This window comes from Myotis nattereri, assembly GCF_964212035.1.
Source record: "Myotis nattereri genome assembly, chromosome: 2".
Classification (NCBI taxonomy): domain Eukaryota; kingdom Metazoa; phylum Chordata; class Mammalia; order Chiroptera; family Vespertilionidae; genus Myotis; species Myotis nattereri.
In genome coordinates, this window is record NC_138076.1 from 166,313,747 (window position 1) to 166,336,999 (window position 23,253).

Below are 23,253 nucleotides of genomic sequence, written 5' to 3' on the forward strand. Positions count from 1 at the left end.
GTGGGCCGGCTTCCCCTTGGCGCAGTGTGTTCAACTTTCCGAAGCGCTTGGGTTGTTCGTCTCCTCCTCTTCCTGCTACAGAAGCCCGAGGGACGGAATGAACGCACTGTTTATCCTGTTTTAAGACGGGAAAGCTGGACTCGGGAGAAATGACTTGACAAAGGTCATTAGGTCAGCAGCAAAGCCAAAGCCCAGAATCCACACCTTGCGGCTCATGCATTACCTGCGGCTCATTCCACAGAAAGAGGGCCGCCGTCACGACCTCATTAGAACTTCAACCCAACGAATTCCCTGACTTTTAACCTAACCTGCTTCCAGATTTTAAGTTTAGTTTAAAATTTGACCCTGCCTCCTCTCCAAAGCATCCTTTGTGCAAGGACTTTGGGATCTCTGTCGCCTTTGACCCCACCCTCTTTCCCTGTCCAGAGGTTCAAACCATTCCTGGTGTGATGGCCGGCCAGTCTCATCCCTGGAGGACCAGGGTCTCCCTGCTCAAGCCTCCTTGTTCCTCCCCTGGTTGTTTGGCCCTAAGCCGGGCTTAGCTCTCGGCACTCAATGGGAAGGCCTGAATGCTATTGAGGTAAGAGAAGACGCTGAGGAGGAGTGGTTGAAACCCAGTTTATTAGACCGGAGGCATGCCTCACCCTTAGCCCTGCCTGCGGTTCTCCATCCCCTGCACACCCCCTGGCCTTGCTCCTGCTTCCCTCTGGAGAGGTCTGCCCTCTAGGGAATTACTAGGAACCGAAGTTCCCAAAGATCCTATAGCCTCACCCTGCAGCTCCAGGTCAATGCACAGGTGACCTGCCACAGGTCCTGTTCTGGGGTTGGAGACGGAGAGATAGCTGGGCAGAGCGGGCCTGGGAAGGGGCAGGGCTCTGGCCTGGGAGGCCGCCTCGTGGGAGGGGCACAGCAGCTCCCTCTCTCACTCAGTTTCTCTTTAAGGTAGGAATAGCGCTCAGCGTCCCCGCTTTCCTCCCACTCCCAAACCACACCTCACCAGAAAATATAAGTGATGGGTTTGGGTATCAGATGAGGAAAGGGGACTGGGCCCTAAAAGGAGAGAAAGGCCACTGAGGGAAGACCTCAGCTCTGCCTGTCAGCACCCCACTGCTCCAGCAAAGGCGTCACTGATCCATAGCCCCCTCTGCCTTTGAAGCCCTGGGCTTGGTGTGCAGAGCAGATCTCCATCCCTTGGGTGGGGGCTGTCTCCGTATCCGTTCCTTCCCTTGGGAGGCCACAGGCAGCCTTACAGAGGACGCTGGGGTGGGAGGAGCAGGGGAGGGACCGTTAAGGCTACAGGGAGGACAGAGAATGCCCGGGTTAGGGGGAGAGGGTGAGGCCAGAAAGAGGCAGAGCTTGTGATTCACAGCTTCCTTTATGTCGCCACCGAGACAGTGCGAAGGTTACAATGCGCGTGTCGTCTCCTTGTGCTTCTCAGAGGGATGTGTGTACACAGTACAGACACCAGGGGAGAGAGTCCAACTCTTTATACAGGTGAAGGCATTCAGAGACCAGGGAGGGAGCAGAAACATGGGAAGGGGTACTTGGGGTGGGAGGATGGTTCTTAGAGACAAGAGGGGATGGGGCAGAGACAGACAGAGTTAGGGGAAAGTATATACAGAGATATAGCAATATAGAGTCTGTATCATATAGAAATAGAAAATGCAGATGAGGTTGTTGAGAGAAGCAAATGAAGTTGGGAAAGAGGATGTGGGAGAATTCCATAAGAAAATTTATGGATGTGGCCCTCCGCAGGGGCCCCTGGGAGCGGGACCAGTGCCCCCTCGCTGAGCTGGAAGCCAACCAGCTGGATCTTTTATGGGACAGTAGAGGAGGCTGCCTCTTGGGATTTCTCTGCAGCAGCTCTGGGTGGGGTGAACTTGTAGGTATCAGGATGTGGCCTACAGCACCGGGGCCACATCTTGTCCCCATCTCCACTTCCTCAGGGGATCCCTACCCCTGCCTCCCTAGTGACTTCACAGGGTGTATGTGTGGGGTGGGGGCGGGGCTTAGTTCCTGCCTGGAGACTTGCGATTGGGAGGTGGCCCCTGGGCTGAGAGGGTCTCTTAAGGCTGGGGAAGCCCCCCACCACCACCACTATCCCTCCCCTTCCAGGTACATTCTCTGGTTTAGGGCCAAATTCCAGATCTGAATGATCCCCTCCACCCCCCCCCCCACTAGGAGGGGGCTTTGGTGACTGGTGGCAGCAGAATGTAGGTGGACACGCAGATGACAGATAGCCAGACAGACAGAATTCAGGCTGGGAGCTGGGGGAGGCAGCATGGAGCAGAGAGGGGCAGCCTGAGGTCACCTGCCCAGTTCTCTCTTTTTAGTTTCGTTTTTAGATTAGTTTTGTTAAAAATAAAAAGAATAGGATAGAGACAGGGAGAGTACTCTATGGTCAGGACTCCTTCCTCACCACAGACAAGAGGAAAGGACTGCCCAGGAGTGGGGGGCTGCCTTGGGAGGGGGAGGGTGTCCCCAGGGCAGATGTGGGGGGGCACTTGGGGCCCCCCTTGCTCTTCTAGCCCTCCTCATCTAGGCCTTTGGTACAGTGGCCTGCAGGGCTCAGCAGGTAAAGTCCTCAAAAGTGCCTCGGGCCGGATGGTGAGGTAGGATGTTGGCAGCATACGTCATCCCAGCAGGATGGCCCCGCAGGCTCTCACACGGGTTCTGGGGGAACGGCACAGGACAGGGACTGGTTATCGACAGATGGCACCAGGGCATGGGGGAGGCAAAGGAGAAAAGGTAGCAAGGGGTGCGGGGGAAGGGGCAGGGTGGGGGGGGGGCACCCATCTCTGGCTCCCTCACGTGTCTTTTGACGTCATCCAGGCTGAGGGCCACGCCCTTGTCTGCGCTGCTCCGTTTGGCTTCCTTCTGGCACTTGCCTCGTCTGCACAGCTTGTGCTTAATGACCTGAGACATGTGGGTGTGTGGGTGGCCTGGAACCCCGCTCCTTCCATGGCCCCTGCCCCGGCCATCCCCTCCCCCCCGCTTACCTCATAGGCGTAGTCAAAGAGCTCCAGCACCGTGAGGATGCTGGCGCCAATGAACAGCCCCATCTGGCCCCCAATGTCACCTGCAGGGGGCACAGGGAGGTCAGTAGGGTCATGCACCATGGGAGCCGCAGAGCCCACCGGGACGGGCAGGCAAGTCAAAAGTGCGGAAGGATGGACAGCCTTTGCGCAGGAGGAGCACAGAGTGATTCTGATGGGGTCTTCATGTTCCCCTCCAGGCCTTCCTGTGTTTTTTTTCCTACTTTTCTTAAAATGAATAGGTATTATTCAGAGAAAAATAATTGTTTATAAAATACCCCAACACGCTTACTCTCTAGGCAAATTTTCAAGGGTGTAGGAAATAGTTCCCCACTCATGACCAGGCCGATCTCTTCCTATTTGCCCTAAGAGAACGCTCGGCCCCCTCCCTCCACCACATACCAAGACGACATCATTTGGGGAAAGGCCCCAGGGGATGGTTGAGGAGGAAGAGCTCATGGGACAGAGGTGAGCAGCCTGCTCTGGGTGGGAGGGTGTCACACCATGCCCGTGACATGGGAAGGGGACAGGCGCCATCAGCAGCTCACCCAGGAGCCCTGCAATCTCATAGGCCTTCTTCTGTTCAATGGTCTCATAGTTGAGGACTTCAAAGAAAATGTCCAGCACCAGGATGTTCTCCCTGCAGAGGGGTTGGGGGAGGAGACCTCGGTTCAAGTCACATCCCGGTCCCTTACTGGCTAGGTAACTTCCGTAAGTTATCCTCTGAGTCTGTCTCCATAGCCGTCAAATGAGATGCTGATGGGGTACCTGCCTGTTAGGGTCGTGGTGAGGATTACATGTGATGGCACATACAAAAAGAGGCTTCACACACTAGCAAGGGCGGGGTGACCCCAGACACAGCAAGGACGGAAACAGAGGATGAGGTGAGGAGGAAGGAGAAAGAGAGAGGCACTTCCCCTGCTTGTCCCGACGTGATCTTTCCTCCTGTCTGCTGGCCCCCACCAAAGGCGGCTGACACCCCCCCAGGTCCCAGCCCAAGGGCCCCCACCCTGCATAGCCAGCGCCCTTACCCTATGTACTGCTCAGACTTGTTGAACTTCTTGGCCAGGTATTTGGCGGATGCTTTGCTGGGGATCTTGACCATGGACAGCTCCTTGGCATAGCGGGTCAGATTGCAGGGCATTTCACACACACAGTACTCCTGGTCCTTCTCCACCAGGAAGTCTGTGCCCAGCCAGGTGAGAGGCGCCAGTTGAGTGGTGCCTTTTCGGCCAGCACCTTCCCGCATGCACATCCTGGCCTTGCCCAAAGGAACCCGGACCCCTTCTCTTTCTGACCTGCCCTTCACCTCGGCCCTGAGCCCGCCCGCACCAGCCTCCCAAGGGTGTTTCCTAGTCCTGTGTCTCATTCCCTCAGAGACCTTGGGAGTCAACCAGCTGAGCTGCTAAGGAGAGGGAGGGCCCCTCCCCTCCCAGGTGACCCTGGTCCATTTTTCACAGGGGCCTTTCGAGATGCAATTCCCGGCCTTGCTAACGTCAGACAAAGGGGAGTCCAGGCGAAGCCTGATCCAGGAGTTATTTGAAGTTTCTGGGAGCTTGGTCTGAAACCCCTGTGCCATGCTGGCAGTCCCTCCCTCCCTCCCCGGACTGCCCCGGGCGGGGGCGGGGGCGGGGCGCTCACCCAGAGCAGGATCCGCACACTCCTTGTACTGCTCTGGAGTGCAGTAGGGGGCGTCCCCTGCAGAGGAGAAAGACAGTGGGGTAGGATGAACATTAAAGGGCTCCGTGACAGTGGTTGTAACAAAGGTCTAGAAGCTGGGAGAGAAGGCGAGGGTGAGACTAGCTACCCCCAGTCTGTCCTGGAGGTGACTCACCCCACAGTCCACTCCTCCTGGACCCTTCCCACCCATCCATCCCCACGGGAACAGGCAGGAGATACGGTACAGAGACACATGGGTGTGGAATGGACGTCTCATCGATGAGAATGAGGGCAGGGACTGGGGGAGGGAGAAGCCAGCTGGTCTTCCTTCCGTGGCGGTAGGAGGTTGATCTGCACGGGGAGCTGGAGGGGGGCAGGGTCGGCTGAGGGGCCCCAGGACTGTGTTGGGAGCTTCGGGGCCTGACCTGGCATGTGCACCATGCGGCAGTTACAGTTCTCCACCAGGTAGCGGGTCTCACAGTCGATGCGGCAGGCGGTAATGCTGTAGGAGTCGAAGAAATCCGAGTCCATGGTAACAGCTTTGCAGGTGCCCCAGGGCGGGGGCAGGTAGATGAGCTGCTGGGAGAGCCGGGGAGCTGGGGGGTGTGGAGACTTCTCCCCCAGTCACCGTGATGGGCTTCTCTAACAGGATGCAGAACTCAGGCGTCCTGCCCCTCTCCCTCCGCAGCCTCTGAGCGTCTTAGAGCTTAGAGAGCATCCCAGTTTATCAGCTCATTCCTGCTTCTCACGAGTCAGATCGCTACCCAGGCTCTCGCTCATCTGTCCCTCCTGTTAGTGATGGCCCACCGCTCCATCCTGAGCACCCCACCCGGGACCGTCCTCCTGTGGCCTCTCACCCTCTGCTCCTGGCAGGCCACAAAGGTCTGGAACCCTGGGGCCACACCAAAGCCCAGCTGGTCGATGAAGGGAGGTTCATCCTGACTGTGGATCTGCACTTTGATGCCAGCTTCGAAGGACGTCTCATCTATGGGAATGAGGGGGGAGGGTGTTGAGGAGGCTTCTGAGTCCCTAACCTCCTCCAGGGCGGGGCCACCCTGCCTCTCCGGGAATAGGCACGGCACACACTGGGACTGGGGGCTCCGTTTAGGGGACCCCCGCCCGCCCCTAGCTTCCCTGTGGCTTCACCAGCCCCGTGCTGCCCCGAGGACTGCACCCTGCACTCTTCTTTCTTACCTGGCTTCGGCTATGCACATTGGTGTTTCCAGTTCTTTCTCAGATGCTCTCCACTTCTCCCCCCGCCCTTTTCTCCCTTCTCCCCCATCTCTCTCTGCCCCAAGGCCCCTGAGACCAGACAGACAACAGGCAGCCCAAGAGAGGGAGTTATTTATAGAGCGAGTGGCAGCCACTGATGGAGAGGGGTGGCTGGTTACCTTGGAGAGCAACTGAGCCAGGAAGGGGGAGCTGGAGAAACGTGAGTGTGGCAGTCAGTCAGGTGGCGTCGGAGAAGGAGATGGGGAGGTGCTGGGAGGAAGGGAGGAGCCCAGGGCCTGTCTAGGGTCCCACAGTGGAGCCCTGGAGTCCCCCGGGCAGAGGCTGAGGCCTGGAACCGTGGGGAGGGGCCCCCAAGGGGTGACATACCAGTCTCCCCCCACACAGGCAGGTACTCGTCCTGCTGGATGTCTAGCATGATCTCCAGTCCATTGCCCGTCCCTCCCTTCATGGTCTTCAGTGGCGGACGCCCGTCTCGGCCAGAGTTGAACGTGTAGCACTTTCCATACCGTGTGAAGACCTGGCAGGGGCAGGTGAAGAGCTGAGAGCCCCGCCCGCACCCCCTGTCCCCCCAGGGCCGTCCCCGACTGCCCCCAGCTGCCGGAATCGCAGTGCCCTTCCGGACTGATTCCTCCTGCGCAGCCCATTCGCCATCTGCCTTTGTTCCCACCCATTCTCTGCCCTCCTTTGCCCTGCTGTGTGCACTGGAAAGCTGAGCCCTGTGGGGCTCCTCTGCTGCCTGGACAGGTTTCTGGGTTGGGTTCGGCCAATGGGTGGCATCAGTAAGAGACCAGGGGGCAGAAGGAGGGAGAGACGGGGCACCTCTCCTTCCCCACCCCTCACGCGGCTGAGGTTCTGGCAGCGGCTGGCCCTCCGTGACCGTCCTGCCCGAGGACCCCCTGCACAGCCCGTTGCCGCCTGCCCTCCTTCCGCCTGCGTGGGACCATGTCCCACGGCTGCGGGGGCCTCAGGCCCCTGGTTGGTTTCCTTAACTCTGCCCCACGCTCTGTCAACAAGCCTCCTTCAGTCCTCTTCAATCAAACCATCTGAGTGGCCATCTTATTCCTGCTGGGACCCTGACGCAGACACCTCCCGCACCAGGATCCCACCACGGCCGCACCCTGGGCCCCCACCCAGCCCTCTGAGGGCCCCTCTCCCCAAGACCCTCCTCCAAACCAAGTAAGGCTTTTCGTTTCCTCAGGCCATTCGCCCCTGTGTCCCTCATTGTCCCGTTATCACCAGAACCTGAAAATAAACCCCGTGGCCATGCCCAGGACCGGGCTCACCAAGCACCAGCAGCTCTTCTCTCAGCACCGAGCAGCCAGGGCCTGGCACGTTTGGCAATGCGCCTGCAGGACTGTCAGGGCCTCCGGACAGATCTCGGCCAGGGACGTCTCTCCACTCCACCCCCAGGAGCAGAGAGGAGGGAGCCAGTGCTCTATGGCCCTTTCTCCCCGGCTTCCCTGAGCCTCCAGGTTCCCTCAAATGGGGTGAGTGGGCTTCGCTGCTGCTGGCGCGAGTCATAGGTGAGTCCAGGCACTGCCCAGAGGACGAGAGACGAGTGCCTGGCCAGACTGGAGCAGCAGGGGGCCAGGGCGCTGCTAGGAGCAGAGTCCCTGCCCCCTCAGCCTTCCTAGAACAACCTCCTTCTCCCCGCTCCAGAAAAGAAAACATGCTGCCCCCATTTGGGGCGCGAGGTCCCACGATGAGGTAGAAAGAGAACTCTGACAGCTCCTAATCCCTCCAGCCCACGACTGGGTTTCGTGGCATTCAGGCCGGACACACACCACGCCTGCCCTCCACCTGTGGATGTGAGGAGCTCCCAGGGGCTGAGGCGGCTGGTCCCTCCTGGCCTGGCTCAGAGAGCTGTGCCGCTGGCTGGTGGGCTGCTGCTGCCATCTCGTGGTTCTGGGTGGGAAGTGTCTGTTCTACCCTCGGGTTCAGAGGCAGGATCCCAAGCTGACCCCTTCCTTGTCCCGTGTTGCTATGTCCTGGCCTGTGTGAGGCCCAGCAGACGACTCAGTCTGCAGCCCTCTGCGATGCACTGGCACGCTGACACCCACCTGCTCCCGCACGAGGAAGGAGGCTGGGGACCGAGGTGTGTGGGGAGGGCGGGCGTGGCAGCTGGCACCTGGTCGGACAGAACTGGAAGCTGAACTGGGGAGAAGATGGGTGTCCTCCGCAGGGAAGGCCTTAGACCCCAGAATGGCAAGGAGGTTGATTCTCCCAATGAGGGCTTCCCTGGGAAGAGGGTCCCTGGCCACTTAGAGCTGGGGGTGGGGTGGGAGGGATTTATTTCTCCCTCAGAATAACACGCGCACATACACACACACACATACTCACACACACACACACTCTCACACACACACGTACACACACGCACGCACACACACGCACACACACACACTCTCACACCCTCACACACACACACTCTCACTCTCACACTCACACACACACACTCTCGCACACACGCGCACACACACGCACATACACACATACTCTCTCTCTCACACACATACACACTCACACACACACGCACACGCACACACACGCTCACACACTCACACACACACTCACGCACACACACTCTCACTCTCACACTCACACACACATGCACACACACACACACACGCTCACACACACACACACACTCTCACGCACACACCCTCACACACACACACTCACACACACACTCTCACACACACTCACACACTCTCTCACACACACATGCACACACACGCACACACTGTAGGAGGGACACAGGGAGACCAAGGGAGGATGCAGTGAAGCCCCCGCCGTGGGAGCTGTGGGTGAGGGTGTGGTGGGGCGGAGATGAGGGCTGCCCCCACGCTCCACCTCCCTTCCACACTCTTCCACCTCCAGAAACCAGTGGGCCTGCCCCAGCTGCAGCCCAGGGAGGAGAGTCACAATTGGTACTGCCTGGCCCAGGCACCCACCTGCTGGGCAGCAACTAATTACCGACTAGCACGATACACTTTAATATTTTAACAGGAACAGCGGCACTGAGATCAGAAGCCCAGCTCCAGACCCGGGGCTCCTGGGTGAGCCCTGGCCAGGCCTCTCTGAGACATGTCACGGGGGGCGGGGGGGTGGTCCAGGTGAGGTGGGGGAGGAGCAGGACCCGCCAGCCCCAGCCCCAGAAAGTGAGGTTTAGGGTGCGCCGTGGCAGACACCCTCGGGGTGCCACGCCGGGCACTGGTCCCCACTCACCACCGAGAAGTTGTGAGGGCCGCAGGGCCCCCCACAGTAGGAGCAATAGAGCAGCATGTCCTCCAGCCGGTGGCAGGAGCGATTGTAGAAGCGGTGCAGGTTAAAAGGCTCCCCAGAGAAGGCCTCGGGCCCTGGGGGGGCCAGGGGCACCCCAGGGTCGTCACTTTCGTCCATCCCCAGCATAGGGGCCAGGTAGAGCAGGTCAGGGTAGCTGAGCTGGGACAGCCGCACGGCATTGGTGTTGCAGAGGGTGACCGCTGGGAAGGCCAGCTCCGAGGTGGCCACCTCGTCCAGCAGGGTCACGTGCGGGTAGCTGAGGTAATAGGCAACTCGGTCTCCTACCTGGCACAGGAAGGCCCCCAGTGCCAGGACAAAGGCCACCGCCCACAGCGCCTGCCTCGGCCCCGGGCCCCCTTCCACAAATATGTGGTTGGGGCCGTGGAGGCTGCAGCTGCTGGCGAAGGCCACCAGGCCCGCGGGCAGGTCCCCGTCTCTGGCCTCCCTCCTGGGGGCCTCCTTTTCCTGCTCTTCTTCCTCGTCTTCTGATTCCGAGCTGTCTCGCTGCTGCTGCTGCTGCTGCTGCTGCCGGGGACCCTGACCATCTCCCAAGGGCCCGGGGGCCTCCTTTCCAGAGGAGAATGACACGGAGCAGAAGATCTGGATTGGCATCTTCACCAGGGGCTGCCTGGCACCAGGGGATTGGCAGGAGAAAGGTGAAGGAGATGTGGTCCCAGGCAGGGTCTGGCGCCCTCCTGCCAGGTCTCGCCAAGGGCTGGCCCGGCCGGCCGTGTCCTTCCTCATCAGGCCTGGGTGGCAGTGTGGCTGAGCTGGGGCGGGGCATGGAGAGAGGCTCGGCCTGCCCGGCCAGGGAGGGCGGGTGTCTGGGCTGATGAATAATTGAAGGCAGAGTGAAAGGGAGGCTGGTGGAGAGGAGGGGGCCTGGAGCCCCTTTTCCTTTTCTTTATCACCAGCTCCAGCAGGAAGGAGAGGGTTGAAGACAGAATGGAAATCTGGGGAATCCTAGGGGCTCCTGGTACCCACCTCTCCCGGTGAGACGGAACCTAGATCCTAGATAGTCCCTTGCTCTCTGCCAAGCCAGCAAGAGTCCCTGCTCCTCCCGTCTCTCTCTTTCTCTCTCTCTCTCTCTCTCTCTCTCTCTCTCTCTCTCTCTCTCTCACACACACACACACACACACACACACACTTTCAAGCTCCCTCTCATCCTCCAATCTGCTCCTCAGCGTCCCCTCAGCCTTCCCACCCCAATTCAGGGTCCTCTCCCTCTCTCCTTGCCCCCCCCCCCCGTTCCAGCCAGGCCTCTGGCATATCTGAGCCCCCACCCTCTGGGCACTCTCTCAGACCTCTAATTCCTCTCCAGTTCCCCCTGACTCACAATCCCCCCAATTATTTCATTGACTCCCCAAGTCTCCCAATACCCATTATACCCCAGTCCAGTTCTCTTCTACTTATTCCTTTTGATCCTCTGTTTCCTTTCCGTCACTGTCCTCACCCCAATTTTCTTTCAGTTATTTCCCGAACCCCCAATTCTCCTGCAATCACACTCCCTTGACTTCCCCATTTCCCTCCAGCCAGTCCCTGACCCCATTTCTCCTCCGCTCAGATCCCTCACCCATCTCGGCCTCAGGTCAGCACCCTCCCCGATGCTGAGCTGTACTCAGGTCACTTTCCCCTCTTCCGTTCCCTCTGTGGCTTGGGGGGCAGCCCAGGTTCCATTAGCACAGGTCTCTCACTGACCACAGACTCATTTAGTTCCCAGCACGAGGGGGAGGGACCCCATCGCTTGCAGCTGAAAAGCTTCCTAATGGATCACCCCTCCCCCTCCCAGCTTGCCCACCGCCCAACAGTCCAGGAGAGGAGTTCTAGGAATTCTCTTCTGGTGGGTGGAAGAAACTGAGATCGGAGCAGAGACTGGGTCCTGGGCCAGGTGGGGAGTGTTGGGAACCAACCTGGGTACCCCCCAAACCCTCAGCCTCACAGATCCACCCAGCTCCTCAGTCTCTAAGGCCCCCGTTACCCCCAATTTCTCATTCCCTTCCCCCAGGCCCCCGGCCCCTCTGTGGGCTCTGATTACTCAGGGCCACTGGTTGAGGAACTTGAGCCACCAGCCAAGTCTCCAGGGCCTAGAAGGTGACCTGAGGAGGGGAGGGAGGGAGGTGACGCATATTAACCCTTCCTCTGCAGGGCCGGAGGAGGAGCAGTGGGGGCTGGACCAGTCTACTTGGGCCTTACCTCTCCTTAACCAACCCACAGCCCCAGGCCTCGTCCCCTTCCCCTGCTCTCCCCTCCCCCCCTGCTCCCACACATCTCCCCTTCTCCATTTGCATGCAGAGCCCCTGGAGTGTGTTGGGTTTAGAAGGCAGAGTGCCAAGTTCCAGCAGAACTGACTGATGTGGGACCTTTAGCCTCCGCTTTGCTGCCAGGGACACGGAGGCCCCAGAGAAGAGCGGCCTTTGAGATCTGGCCCCTCTCCACCCGTCCGCCCTCAGACTGGCCTCCTCTTCTTTTGCCCAAACAACAGCCTTTCAATGGGTCTTCCCGCCCCCCTTCCCCTAGCCCTGCAGTGTCCCCCCATTTTCAGTCCGTGCTATGTAATTCTGACCAGTCTCCTGCTTAAAGACCTTCTCTCATTCCTCAGTGCCTCTTGGTAAAAGTCAACCCAACCCCATAGGCCTTTGCAATTTACCTTCCATCCTCACCTCCCCTTCACCCCAGCCCATTGTCCAGCCACCATGCCCTTCTCCCATTCTGCAGACACACCAGGCTTACCCATAGTCCCATGCCTTCTCTGGACCCCGTCTGAAGAACTACTCATCTTTCAAGACCCTCCTCATACATTACCTCCTCCAAGAAGCCTTCCCTGGCTCCACAGGGCATAGTCAGTGCCCACCCGGGGAACAGACTAGAAGGTCCGTTCTGCTCAAGGCCCGTCAGGCATGAGTAGGGACCAGCAGCTCCTTGAGGACAGGGACTATGAGAAAGAAAGCAGGACCCAAGGACCAAGTGGAGAAACAGGAACCGAGAAAGACCAGGACCACGCTGGGCAACCAGAGATAAGAGATGAGGAGAGGCCCTCGCCTCCAGCTGTTGCTCTCATGCTTCTGTAGGCAGTCACGGGCTCCCTCTCTGCTTCCTGCCCCCTGCGCATGTTCACCCTGCCCGCCCGACCTCAGCTGTGGGACTTTGCATGTCCTCAGGCTGGGTTTCAGAGGTGGGTTCCAGCCTGGGCTGGAGGAGGCTTGGGCTGGCCGCATGCTCCACACCCACTAGAGGGCAGTGTTCCCGCCTTCCGATGTCCCGGCAGGGGAAGTAGATTGGACTTCCAAAAGGAGGCAACTAAGGCAGGGGACGCTTCCAGTGTGGGGGCCTCATCAGGGAGAAAGGGGTGCACACACAGCAGCTTAAGGGACAGCCTATCTGGCATGGCTGGACACTGCTTCCCCACACCACTACAAAGACCCACTGCGCACACCCACACTTCTCTGCATATACACACACAGGCCTCTTGCAGACAACAAACGTAACACGCACCCTAACTGCACTTCCCCGTCCATCTTCTAACATCCTCTCCTATCTTAGCTCGTTCCAGTAGACAAATCCAATGTTTTCACAATAATGGGAGGTGAGGCAAGCAGCACTCACAGACCCCCGAGCGTACACAGAGGGCCCCAGAGAAGTGGCCAAGCAGACACACATGCAGAACAGCACTCAACTCTGATCGCTCTGCCCACGGCTGCGGCCCTTCCCCACGCCAGCCCCGAGCCCGCCGCTCCTCAGCTGTGATGCCCTCTCAGCGGTGTCTGCCTTTCGCTGTCTCTCTCTCTGAACCCCAGTCACCCTCACATCTGTGGAATGTTTCATGCTTTTCAAATGATAGCTCATGGGATCCTTACAGAACCCAGTGAAATAAGCAAGTTGAGTAACTTCACCCCCACTTGACAAATGAGGAAAGTGGGGCACAGTGACCTCGTCAAGTCTCACGGAGAGCAAGTAGAAGGCTTGAGACTAGAATTAAGTTCTTCTCCTCCAAATCCCTTTTCTGTCCTTTCACTTACCCATCAAATATTTCCTGAGTGTCTGTGTGCTGAGGACACAGGGAGAACAGATAAAGGACCGGGATCCTGCCGTCAATGAGCTTACTGTCTAATGGGGGAGACGGACATCAGTTTTTTTAAATCACAAAAATGAATATGAATGAAAAACTATGATAAGTGTATGAAAAACTGATTTTATGAGGGTGGATGATAAGGAATCTGACCCAGACAAGTAATCAAGTAAGGTTTCTCTGAAGAAGTGATGTTTGAACTGCAATCTAAAGAGTAAGAAGGAATGCCTGGCGGGTGTGGCTCAGTGGTTGAGCAACAACCTATGAACCAGGAGGTCATGGGTCTGATTCCCAATCAGGGCACATGCCCAGGTTGCGGGCTCAACCCCCAGTAGGGGCGTGCAGAAGGCAGCGATCAGTGACTTTCTCTCATCATTGATGTTTCTATCTCTCTCCCTATCACTTTCTGTCTCTGAAATCAATTTTAAAAAAACTTATTTAAAAAAATAAAATGTGGTATATTTGTATAATGAGATACTACACGAGCACTGAAAAGAACTACTGCAACGCACAACAATGACCCCGAAATGTCACAGACACAATTATAAAAGGAAAAAAAAACAGACATAAGAGTGATACACTGTATCAGGACACATATACTCTAGGAAGTTCAGGACCAGCTGAAACGTCTCTGGACGGACAGCAGTCAGAATCAAGGTTAATTTTTATGCCGCAGCATTGACTAGGGAAGGGTCTGGAGGAAATTCCTGGGGGGCTGGAAATGCTTTACACTTTTAAACCAATGTAAATACACACCAATGAAATATGTAAAATACTAAATTGTAAGATACGGCAACATAAAAAATATACTAATGAAAAATTCATCGTGATACCATTAAGTCATGCCACCTCATGATTTTAAAGAAGAGGAAGGCTTGGGCCTGAGACTTGAGTAGGCCAACATTTAATGGTCAAACAGGAGAATGAACTGGCAAAGAGACGGAAGGAGTGGCCAGACCAGCGGTTCTCAACCTGTGGGTCGCGACCCCTCTGGCGGTCGAACGACCCTTTCACAGGGGTCGCCTGAGACCATCCTGCATATCAGATATTTACATGACGATTCATCACAGTAGCAACATTACAGTCATGAAGTGGCAACGAAAATAATTTTATGGTTGGGTCACAACGTGAGGAACTGTATTTAAAGGGCCAGAAGGTTGAGAACCACTGGGCTAGACAAAGGAGGAAGCCTGAGAGAGTATGGTTGTCAGGAAGGAGAACCGTTGAAAAAAAGAGGGATTTGGCAACATGAGGATCACTTAGCTAGAACCATTTTGGTGAAGTGCCGGGGCAGAAGAGAGGCAGCCTGGAGTGGATTAGAGAGCGACTTGGAGATGAAAAAATGAAGACAGCGGAATACATACATCACTTTTAAGAATTTTGCCTGTGAGAGGAAGCAGAGACATCGTGTATGTGGGAGTTAGAAGGGGCTGTGGAGTTCAGACATCTGTAATTCGGTTTTTATCTTAACCTTAAAGCCCGATGCACGGTAAGTGCTCAATAAATGTTAACTGTCATAGCTATCCAATTCAAGATGGGAGAATCTTAAGCATGTTTCCCTATCAATGGGAAGGTTCCACTGGAGAGGGAGAGACTGACCCGAGAGGAGGACGAGGCAGCATCTTTAGGGAGAAGGAGAGCAGATGGAAAGAATCGGTGGGGATTTCAGCCTAGATCAGCTGGATGCTTCCCTCTGGGGGCTGGTTCCCAGAGCAGGTAGAAGGCCTTGTCAGAGGCTTCTATCATCTCGGTGAAGCGGGAACCAAGGGCTTCTGCTGAAGGTGAGAGGGGCCGGAAGGTGGCTTTTTGAGAAGAGTCGAGAAGTTTGCAGTCATCACCGGGGAGAGCAAGCTGACCGGGACAACACAGTGGGGCTGCCAGGCAGCCCTGCAGCCCATTTAAGGATGTTGGTCATGAACACAACGCGCTTCGAGCTGGTCTGTTGTGTGCCTTCCTCTGGCAGAGCCTGGCTGCCCTGGAGCTGCCCTGAGGAGAGCAGCGGTGGCCGGTGGGCGTCTGAGGTGGGGCCTGGCCCAATGGAGCAGGGAAAAGGCAGAGGAGTCCAAAGACGCGGTGGGAGCGCTCCCCTTGAGGCCGGGATCCCTTCTCCTTCGCACCCTTCCTCCCCCTTCCGGCCTCACCACAGCTTCTTCACAGCGGGCGCCGGCAGGGCGCCTAGAGCCCTCTCACCACACACCGCTCGCTCCTGGAGTCACACACAGGAACCTGGACTTAGAAGACCTGACGTCCGGGTCCTACTCTGTCATTTACTGGCTGCATGACGGCGAGCAGGCACCGAGCACCCTGAGCCTCAGTTTCCTCACCTTTCAAAGGAAGGCATTCAAATGTCCCCGCCCCCAGGTTTATGAGGGTCGCATGAGCGAAAGCAAAGGGAACCTGTTCATTGCAAAGTGAGGCGGAAAGAGAGGATTAATTTTGCTGGCGTGTGCTCTGCGTGCCACCAGAGCTTTTCCACACTCGAGCTCCCTCCCGCAGCCACGCAAAGTGAGCTGCATGCCTCCGTGCACGTGCACACACATCCCCTTCACACCCTCACCTACACCCACAGTCTCCCACTCAGACATGCACACGTGTGCTTGCACACTTGGGGCACACATGCAGGGAGCCTGAGTTGGCTGCTGTCCATGCTCAAGGCCACTGCAGCGACCTCTCCCCTGGGGATGTTCCCAGGCTGGCACGATGATGCGACACACCAATTGGACACACACGCACACACACACACACACAGCCACACAGCCCAACCTCCCAGGCCCCCAGGACTGGCAGAGGCATTGAGAGGATGCAATGAGAGGGGTGGGAACGGATTTTCTTTCTAAGAACTCACAGGAGTTCAGAAAAATCACAGATTGCCCCCCCTCTACCTTGGGATCTGCCTGGGGTAGCAGAGTCTCTGTCTTATGCTTTGTTAAGGGAATTTGCCCTCAAGGTGAATACACAGTAGCTTCATACTCATTTAAAAATTTTCCATGAGGACGACGTCTGTTCCATGTGTCCAAGACAGTCGGTACTGCACATCCATTCTACACATGGGCTGGCATGGGCTTAGCCAGAGTCCCAGAGGCTGAAGCAGGGGCTGCCCCTTGGCAAAGAATAATTTAACAGTCTACAGGAAATTGGACCCAGAAGCTCAGAAACGGAGCATATGAAACTATTCCCAAAACATAAGCCAGGAATGCCAATGCCCAGCCTCACCCTCCACCCGAACTAGGTACCACTTCTCATTCTTGCGGTCTGCTTCCCAGTTTGCCTTCCAGAATCCCCATGCACAGGTCCTGACTGGAAGGGAGAGGCTCCTGGAGCAGCCACTCAGACATACAGCGAGGGAGGGCTTGTGCCTAAGGGACCAGGCAAAGGCGGGCAATGACCCTTGCTGGGGAGGATTGGGATGCCCATCAGCTAGGTTGGCATGGGGAGAAACCACACGTTCTACTAACCCGGAGTTTTTGAAAAGCTGAGCTGGTCTGGGAAGGTTGAAAGGTCTCCACCTGGATGTCGAGGATCCTTTCATCCCTGGCATGTTGCTCCTTGCGCCCAAGGCATCTGCTAGTGCTGCCCACCCTCTCAGCTCTGAGCCTGCCTGGGAACTGCCCTTCACTCCAAGCTCCCTGAGGGCAGGGACAGGCTCTGCCTGTCCACCGCCCAGCTTGAGCCTGGCACTCAGAAGGGGCGCTGTCACAGAATAAATCAAGTGGAGACTGACACACCTCCTGCCTAATATCCAGCCTCCCTCACCATCCCCCAGAATTAGAACTGTCTTCCACAAAGTTGAATCATGCTCAGAAGCAACTCCCACCCACAACAGAACCCTCGCCCTCTCTGTGGGTTTCCCCTCTGCTTCCGGACACGGACCGGGTGCAGCAGGGCCATACCTTGCAGTTGCCCAAAGGCTGGGGCAGGAGAAAGGCGCTTGGAGGTGCTTCCCCTGCCCCCCCCCCTGCCCCCCAACCACCACCCTCCTTCCTGCTCTGCCCCCCAGAGGCACTCAGTAACTCACATCAATTCCCTATTACTTTAGCCGGCAGCCAGGAGATCAATTAAGTTAGAGCAGCCTCTTAGCTGACAGTAGCCTGGGAGAGGGGTGGAGTCAGAAATGCTAGGGGCGGGTAGAGGTGAGAGAGGAAACTAAGTTAGGAGAGAGAGAGAGAGAGAGAGAGAGAGAGAGAGAGAGAGAGAGAGAGAGAGGAGAGAGAGAGAGAGACCAAATCTAGGGTCCCCTGGATTCTTGCAACTGGCTGTACGCTGTACTGTACTCGTCTCTTCTCAACTCAGGGAGGGAAGGAGCGAAGGGAAGGATAAGGCTGGAGGAAGTTCCAAGAATCCCTAGGTCCGGAGTGCCTCTCCTCCAAAGTTAACCTCTCCATTCCAGGCTCTCCTGTCCCTCATGCTCCCCTGTCGGAGCCCCCTGTCGCCCATGAAGACCGCCAGGCCTCTAGGTGGAGTTGCCCGTGACCTCCCCCTTTCTCTCTCTGTGTGTGGCAGCCTTCCCCCTCAGCAGCCCCTCCACTCCCTACCTAGCTGGAGGGAGCAGACCCAGGTAGTAAGGCAGGTAGTAAGGGTGGGCCCTCCCAGGGACTCCTGGTCTGAGCTGCTAAGGGCTGGGGTGTGTGAGGGTGAGGGGGCAGAGCCAACCCTGGGGATAAGGGAGCTCCCTGCTAGGCCTGGCTCTCCCTGGGACCTGCGATCCAGCTCTGCTTGCTGTAAGATGACTTCTCCCTCCCCTCTGGGTCCCCAAATCACACACCTCCACCACCTCTTCTATCAGCACCTCACCCCACAGGAGCTCCAGGAGATTCCTGTCCTCCTCCAGGACCCCAGGGGGATTTCTGTGTGCATCCTCTTCTCTCCACCTCTCCTCTGGGGGATTCCTGCCTCCCTCCAGAGTCCTGGGGGCCCCTGACGGGCTCATGGATTCCTGTCCCCAATCCTTTGTGCCCCAATTCCATCCCCTCCTGAGGGAGCATACTATCCCCACTACACACCCACCCCGAGGATTTCCAGTCTCTGCCCTCCCTTCCCTCTGTTCCAGGGTCCAGAAATGAATTCCGTTTCTCTCTCCCGCAGGCAGAGGCTCTGGGTCTCAGCTGGCGGAGGGGGTGGCAGAGGGCAGACTGGGCAACCATCTGCCAGCCCCCTCCCCTTGGTGCTGTTCAGCATTCCAGCCACATTGCCGCTCCCAATGCCAGGGACAGATAAGGTGCAGCTGGAGGCTGGCACCAGCTGCGACTGCGCTCACTCCCCCCAGCCCCAACCCAGACACTGCCAGACAGCTGCGCCCCCAGGCCCCCTCCATGGGACCCCTGCCCTGCCTTGGCCTGGGTAGCATCAAGGTGGGTGGGAGCGAGGAGCCCCTGTTGCCCTGGCAACCAAGCACCCCACCATGAAGGGGAGGAGGTCTTGTGGGTGGGTCTCTGGTTGCTCTTTCGGTAGCTCAGGAGAGAGCTCCTGCCGACCCACCCCGGCTGCTGTGGGGATGTCTCCCCATTGCCCTCTGCCTCTTCAGTCTCAAAGAGTTTCCAACCAGTTCCTCCCCGATTTAGCCCAGGTTCCCCATTATCACCCCACTCTCCCAAGCGGACTCAGCCGCAGCTGGGGATGGACCTGTCAAACACTGTGACCACCAGTCTGTCCCCTGGTCTGAGCTGGGATGTTTGAAAGTGTGCCATTCCCATGGTCCCCCAACCGTCCTCCAGAGCAGACACACCTTCACAGACCCCCACACACACTCACACACACTCACACACACCCTTACAGACTCTCACACTCACAGACACACACACACACACCCTCACAGACCCTCACAGACCCTCACACACACACACTCTCACAGACCCTCACACACACCCTCACAGACTCTCACAGACCCTCACACACACTCTCACATTAGGAGCATCCCAATGGGCAAAAGTGGTAGAGTTCCTGACATGGAAAGAATCCGGCAGTGAGATCAACCAGAGAGGGTAGAAGAAGGGCCTGAGAGGTTTGGGTTCAGCCAGATTAAGGATCAGGTCTTTGATAAGGGCTCAGAAACAGCAAAAACCTCGTCTTGCCTGACAACCCAGACCAAGAAGTGCCTGCAAGCTCCGGGCCTGTATCTCTCTTCCCAGCAAAAGGAAGAACTCAGATTACTCCAGAACTTTCTGAACCAATCATCTCTCCATCTGACAGCTCAGAATTGTCCTCTCAGACACAATGGAATGATCACATTCCAGTATCTTCATTTCCATAAACCAAACATGTCTTAGCATCACCACTTGGAATCTCTCTGGACATGAGAGATGAATGGAGCAACGGAACACTCTTTAATGGACTAATTACCCTCATGTTACACCTTAGCATCTTTCCAGGTTGAGTCAAGCAATTCCCTCCCTCCTCCAACACTACAAACCATCCACAGAGGAATGGTTGTTCTCTTTCTTGGTGGTCCCTTCTGCTTGTGTGTTGGGAGGAAGGCCTTGGCTTTCACTTTCACCTTCACCAACAGTTCTATTCTCTTGGGAGCATAGTTGGTGAGCCTGGGAACCCTTAGGTCAAGGGCTCTGGGGAATACAGGACTCTCCTGTTTTGAGGAAGGAAAAGAGGGAAGAAAGTGGTTCTTGCATCGCATTAAGCGCCCCATCAGCTTGGCTCAGCAAGTTGTATGATCATGTAACTTTTGTCTGGTAGGATTGACAAAGGCTCATAAAACCAGTCTGTAGAGCAGGGCTTTAAATGATTGGGAAGTCTGCTTGGTGGGTGTGGCTCAGTAGTTGAGCATCGATCCATGCACCAAGAGGACTCCGACTGGATTCTGGGTTAGGACAAATGCCTGAGTTTCAGGGCCAATTGCCCTATCCCTGGTAGGGGGCGTGCAGAGGCAGCCGATCAATCAATCAATTGATGTTCTCTCTCTCTCTCTCCCTTTCTCTCTCTCTAAAATAAGTAAAAACATATATATTTTTTTAAAAAAAAAACTTAATTTCATTAAAAAAAATTGGGAATCTTATGTAACCTCAGCAAGAAAAAACAAGCATGACCTTTCTACAGGCTCAACCTTTCTACACAAACAAATGCAGTTCATGCTCCTATAATGCCAGGAGGAAGCAAGCAAGTAGGGAAGAAAACTGGCAGGGAGAAAGGGGAGGTTCTGAGAGTGGAGAATTGGGGGCAGGCGTGGAGAGCAAGGGGCTCCTAGGGGAGGCTGGGTTTTCAAAGACCAGTGACCAGAATTGGAAGTAGATACGCTGACTCCAGGGTCAGCAGTGTTAACAAAAAGAGCACACTGCATTGGGACTTAAGGAGACACGTTCTAATCCCGGATCTGTAACTAACCAGTATGTGAGCTCGGGGCAGCTCATTCTCCCTCTCAGTTTGTGCACTCATAAAATAGAGATAATATGACTGTTTATCTAGGGGATTGCAGGAGTCTAGAAAGCATTCTGAAGAATTACCAGCATCGTCCTCTCATTCAGTGTTATTTTCCATACACGGCTCCAGGTCCTCTGGTCCCTTTCCAGCCTCTTTCTGATTCTATGCCCTCAGGAACCTGTATGACTTGCTTAGGATCACCCGGTACAGAGAGTGCCCCTAACCCTCTCTGGGGTGCTGGCTTTGAGGCAGCCCCACCTGTGGGGCATCTCCATTTTAAGAAGCAAAGGGAGGTTGCTGTTCAGCCATGACTGTGTAGCCCAAATCATCTCTCCTTCCTCAGACCGAGCAGCACTGGTGGCTCTTGATGGCAAGGGGGTAACCCAATTGGACAGTGTACGTGTATGTGTGTGTGTGTGTATGTGGTGTGTGTGTGTGTGTGTGTGTGTGTAGTGGCACGGAGAGAAATACCTGTCTGGCTATTTAAGAGAAAGCTTCCCTCACTTTTCATATTTCACAGTGCTTCTCAAACTTGAATTCAAATCACCTAGGGATCTTGTTAAAAGGCAGATTCTGATTCCGGAGGTGGGCTGGTAAAGTCTGCATTTCTTTCCAGCTCCCAGGGGAGGGTCCTCAGCCCCTACCCCCAGCTCTGACACCTGTGGTGCAGAAGGTAAGCTTGATGGGGCCAAGGCCATGCCAGGCTGTGTGTGTGCCTGTGTGTGTTGTGCACTGGGGGTTCTCTTTGTTGCCATAGCGTGGACACAAGGCTGAGGCTCCGGCCCTCACACGGAACAAATGCACCTCCACGCTGAACAAAATCCCCTGCGAGCCCCAGGGACACATAGCTTCCTCTCCCAGTGGAGCCAGCAGGATGAGAAGACTGCCTGCTCCTAGCCTCCTCCTCCTCTGGGGGCCCGGCTGACTCACACGCCTCACGCTCCGCACCAGGGGACTCACTCACCACCTTGAAGTCTTCTGCGCTGCAGACCTCCCCCCGGAATTGGCAGGAGAGCAGCATGTCTCGAATGTCGTGCCCCGCGCGGTCGTAGAACTCGCGCATGTTGAAGGGCTTGGGCTTGAAGCTGCGGAAGTTGGCCTTGTCCTGCAGTATCTCCAGCTGCTTTTCATCTGCCATCTGTGTGTCCGGTATCTCATACCTGGAGCCCGGGGGTGATCCGCGCATGGATCAGCATGATTTTCGATTCCTGCCTCTGTTTGGCCTCCAGTGTCCCATACCCACCCTCCAGGGAATGCGGGGAGGGCAGCATCCAGCCCTGTGGGTAGGTCTGGGCACAGGCATAGAATAGAGCAGGGCGTGTCCAGAGGACCTGCCCTGTAGGATCTGAGAAGGCAGAAGGATCTGTAGTGGCTGCTGGGGGGCTGGGCATCTCAGCACAGCGGTAAGGGTGGGGCAACAGAGAGATCAAAGCTGGAGCTATGACTTTTATAGTCTCGACCTGTTAAAGATGGTCAGTCCCCAGCCCCTAAGTGAGCAGATCAAGAAGTAGTGGCAAAAAGGTGGGGAAAGGTCACTCCAAAGAGGGTGCTGATGTCTCACAGCTCCGGCTGGGTAGGGGCAGGGCTGGGCTGGGCTACGTTGGGATCCAAGACTGGGTGCCCTTAATTGAGTGCTCAGCAGTACCCCAATTCCTTTGCAGTGAGTGGCAGGTTTGAGGGGGATGGGAGGGCGAGGTTGTCTGGGTTTTATGGAGTTAGGGAATGGGTGCCTGGGAGCTGGGATGCATGCAACTCTAGGGGCCCGGCTGGGGGATGGGTGGGAGCCACCCACCTGTTGTTGAGCAGGGCCAGTAGCTCCCCAGCGTGGTACAGGTCATTCTTGGAGACTTGGCTAAACCGGAACTCATTGAGGTTGCACAGCGTGATGGCAGGAAAGGTGAGCTGGGAGGCAGCCACCTCGTCGAGCTTGGTGACATGGTGGTAGTTGAAGTAGTACTGCACACGCTCCGTGCACACACACAGCAGCACAGCCAGTGAGCCCAGGAAGCACAGGGCCCAGAGCGCCCGCTTTAGTGACAGCCGCTCGTAGGAGAAGATGTGGGCCAGGCCGTGCAGCGTGGAGCTGCTGGCGAAGGCCTGGATGCTCACCGGCTGGACTCCACCCACCTCTTCCTCCTCAGCCTTCAGTTCCATCCTGGCCAAGGGGATCCTGAGGGAAGGGCAGGGAGGGAATCTGTCATTATCCTGGGATGAAAGTACATATAGGGTCCCTCCAAATGTGTGCATCTGAAGTTCCAGTCGCCTGAGGTCACTGCCTCTGGGGCAGTAGACTCCCTGGTGTGCCAGCCCAGAGGTGGGCTGGCCCAGGGACACACTCCCAGCATAGGGTTGCTACAAATGCAGGGGCTGGGGCCCGGGGTTGGGGGGTGGGGAGGGTGAGTGGCAAGGGGGGGCCCTTGGGGGGGTTCGAGGTCAGCTCAGGCCAGGAGAATGTTCTCCCAGAGAAAGCTTCCCAGGCTAGGGGAGGCAGCAGACATAGTCATCCGAGGGCGAGAGGGAAGTCCCAATGTTCCCACAGGCAGACACAGGAGTTCCCTCCAGATGTGGGGTCACTCTGGGACAGGAATGTCCACCCCATCCTCAGATGAA

The 23,253-nt window shown here is 56.7% G+C and overlaps 1 protein-coding gene across 4 annotated transcripts; it reads right to left on the bottom strand.

Annotated features, from left to right (window-relative positions):
- Window positions 1–601: 601 nt before the first annotated feature.
- On the bottom strand, window positions 602–22,807 carry ASIC1 (acid sensing ion channel subunit 1; the record flags this gene model as incomplete). 4 transcript variants are annotated; one of them, XM_081083831.1, is made up of 11 exons in its annotated part: window positions 602–2,673; window positions 2,812–2,916; window positions 3,000–3,079; window positions 3,584–3,675; window positions 4,067–4,220; window positions 4,677–4,733; window positions 5,120–5,270; window positions 5,552–5,679; window positions 6,294–6,444; window positions 21,608–21,803; window positions 22,436–22,807. In XM_081083831.1, the coding sequence occupies 11 exons, from the start codon at window positions 22,795–22,797 to the stop codon at window positions 2,569–2,571; spliced, it is 1,581 nt and encodes a 526-aa protein (XP_080939957.1). In that variant the 3' UTR covers window positions 602–2,568. The 4 variants fall into 4 exon arrangements, with proteins under 4 accessions (XP_080939957.1, XP_080939956.1, XP_080939955.1 ...); XM_081083830.1 differs by having other exon boundaries at window positions 5,120–5,273; XM_081083829.1 differs by lacking the exons at window positions 21,608–21,803; window positions 22,436–22,807 and adding an exon at window positions 9,156–9,824.
- Between the last annotated feature and the right edge of the window lie 446 nt (window positions 22,808–23,253).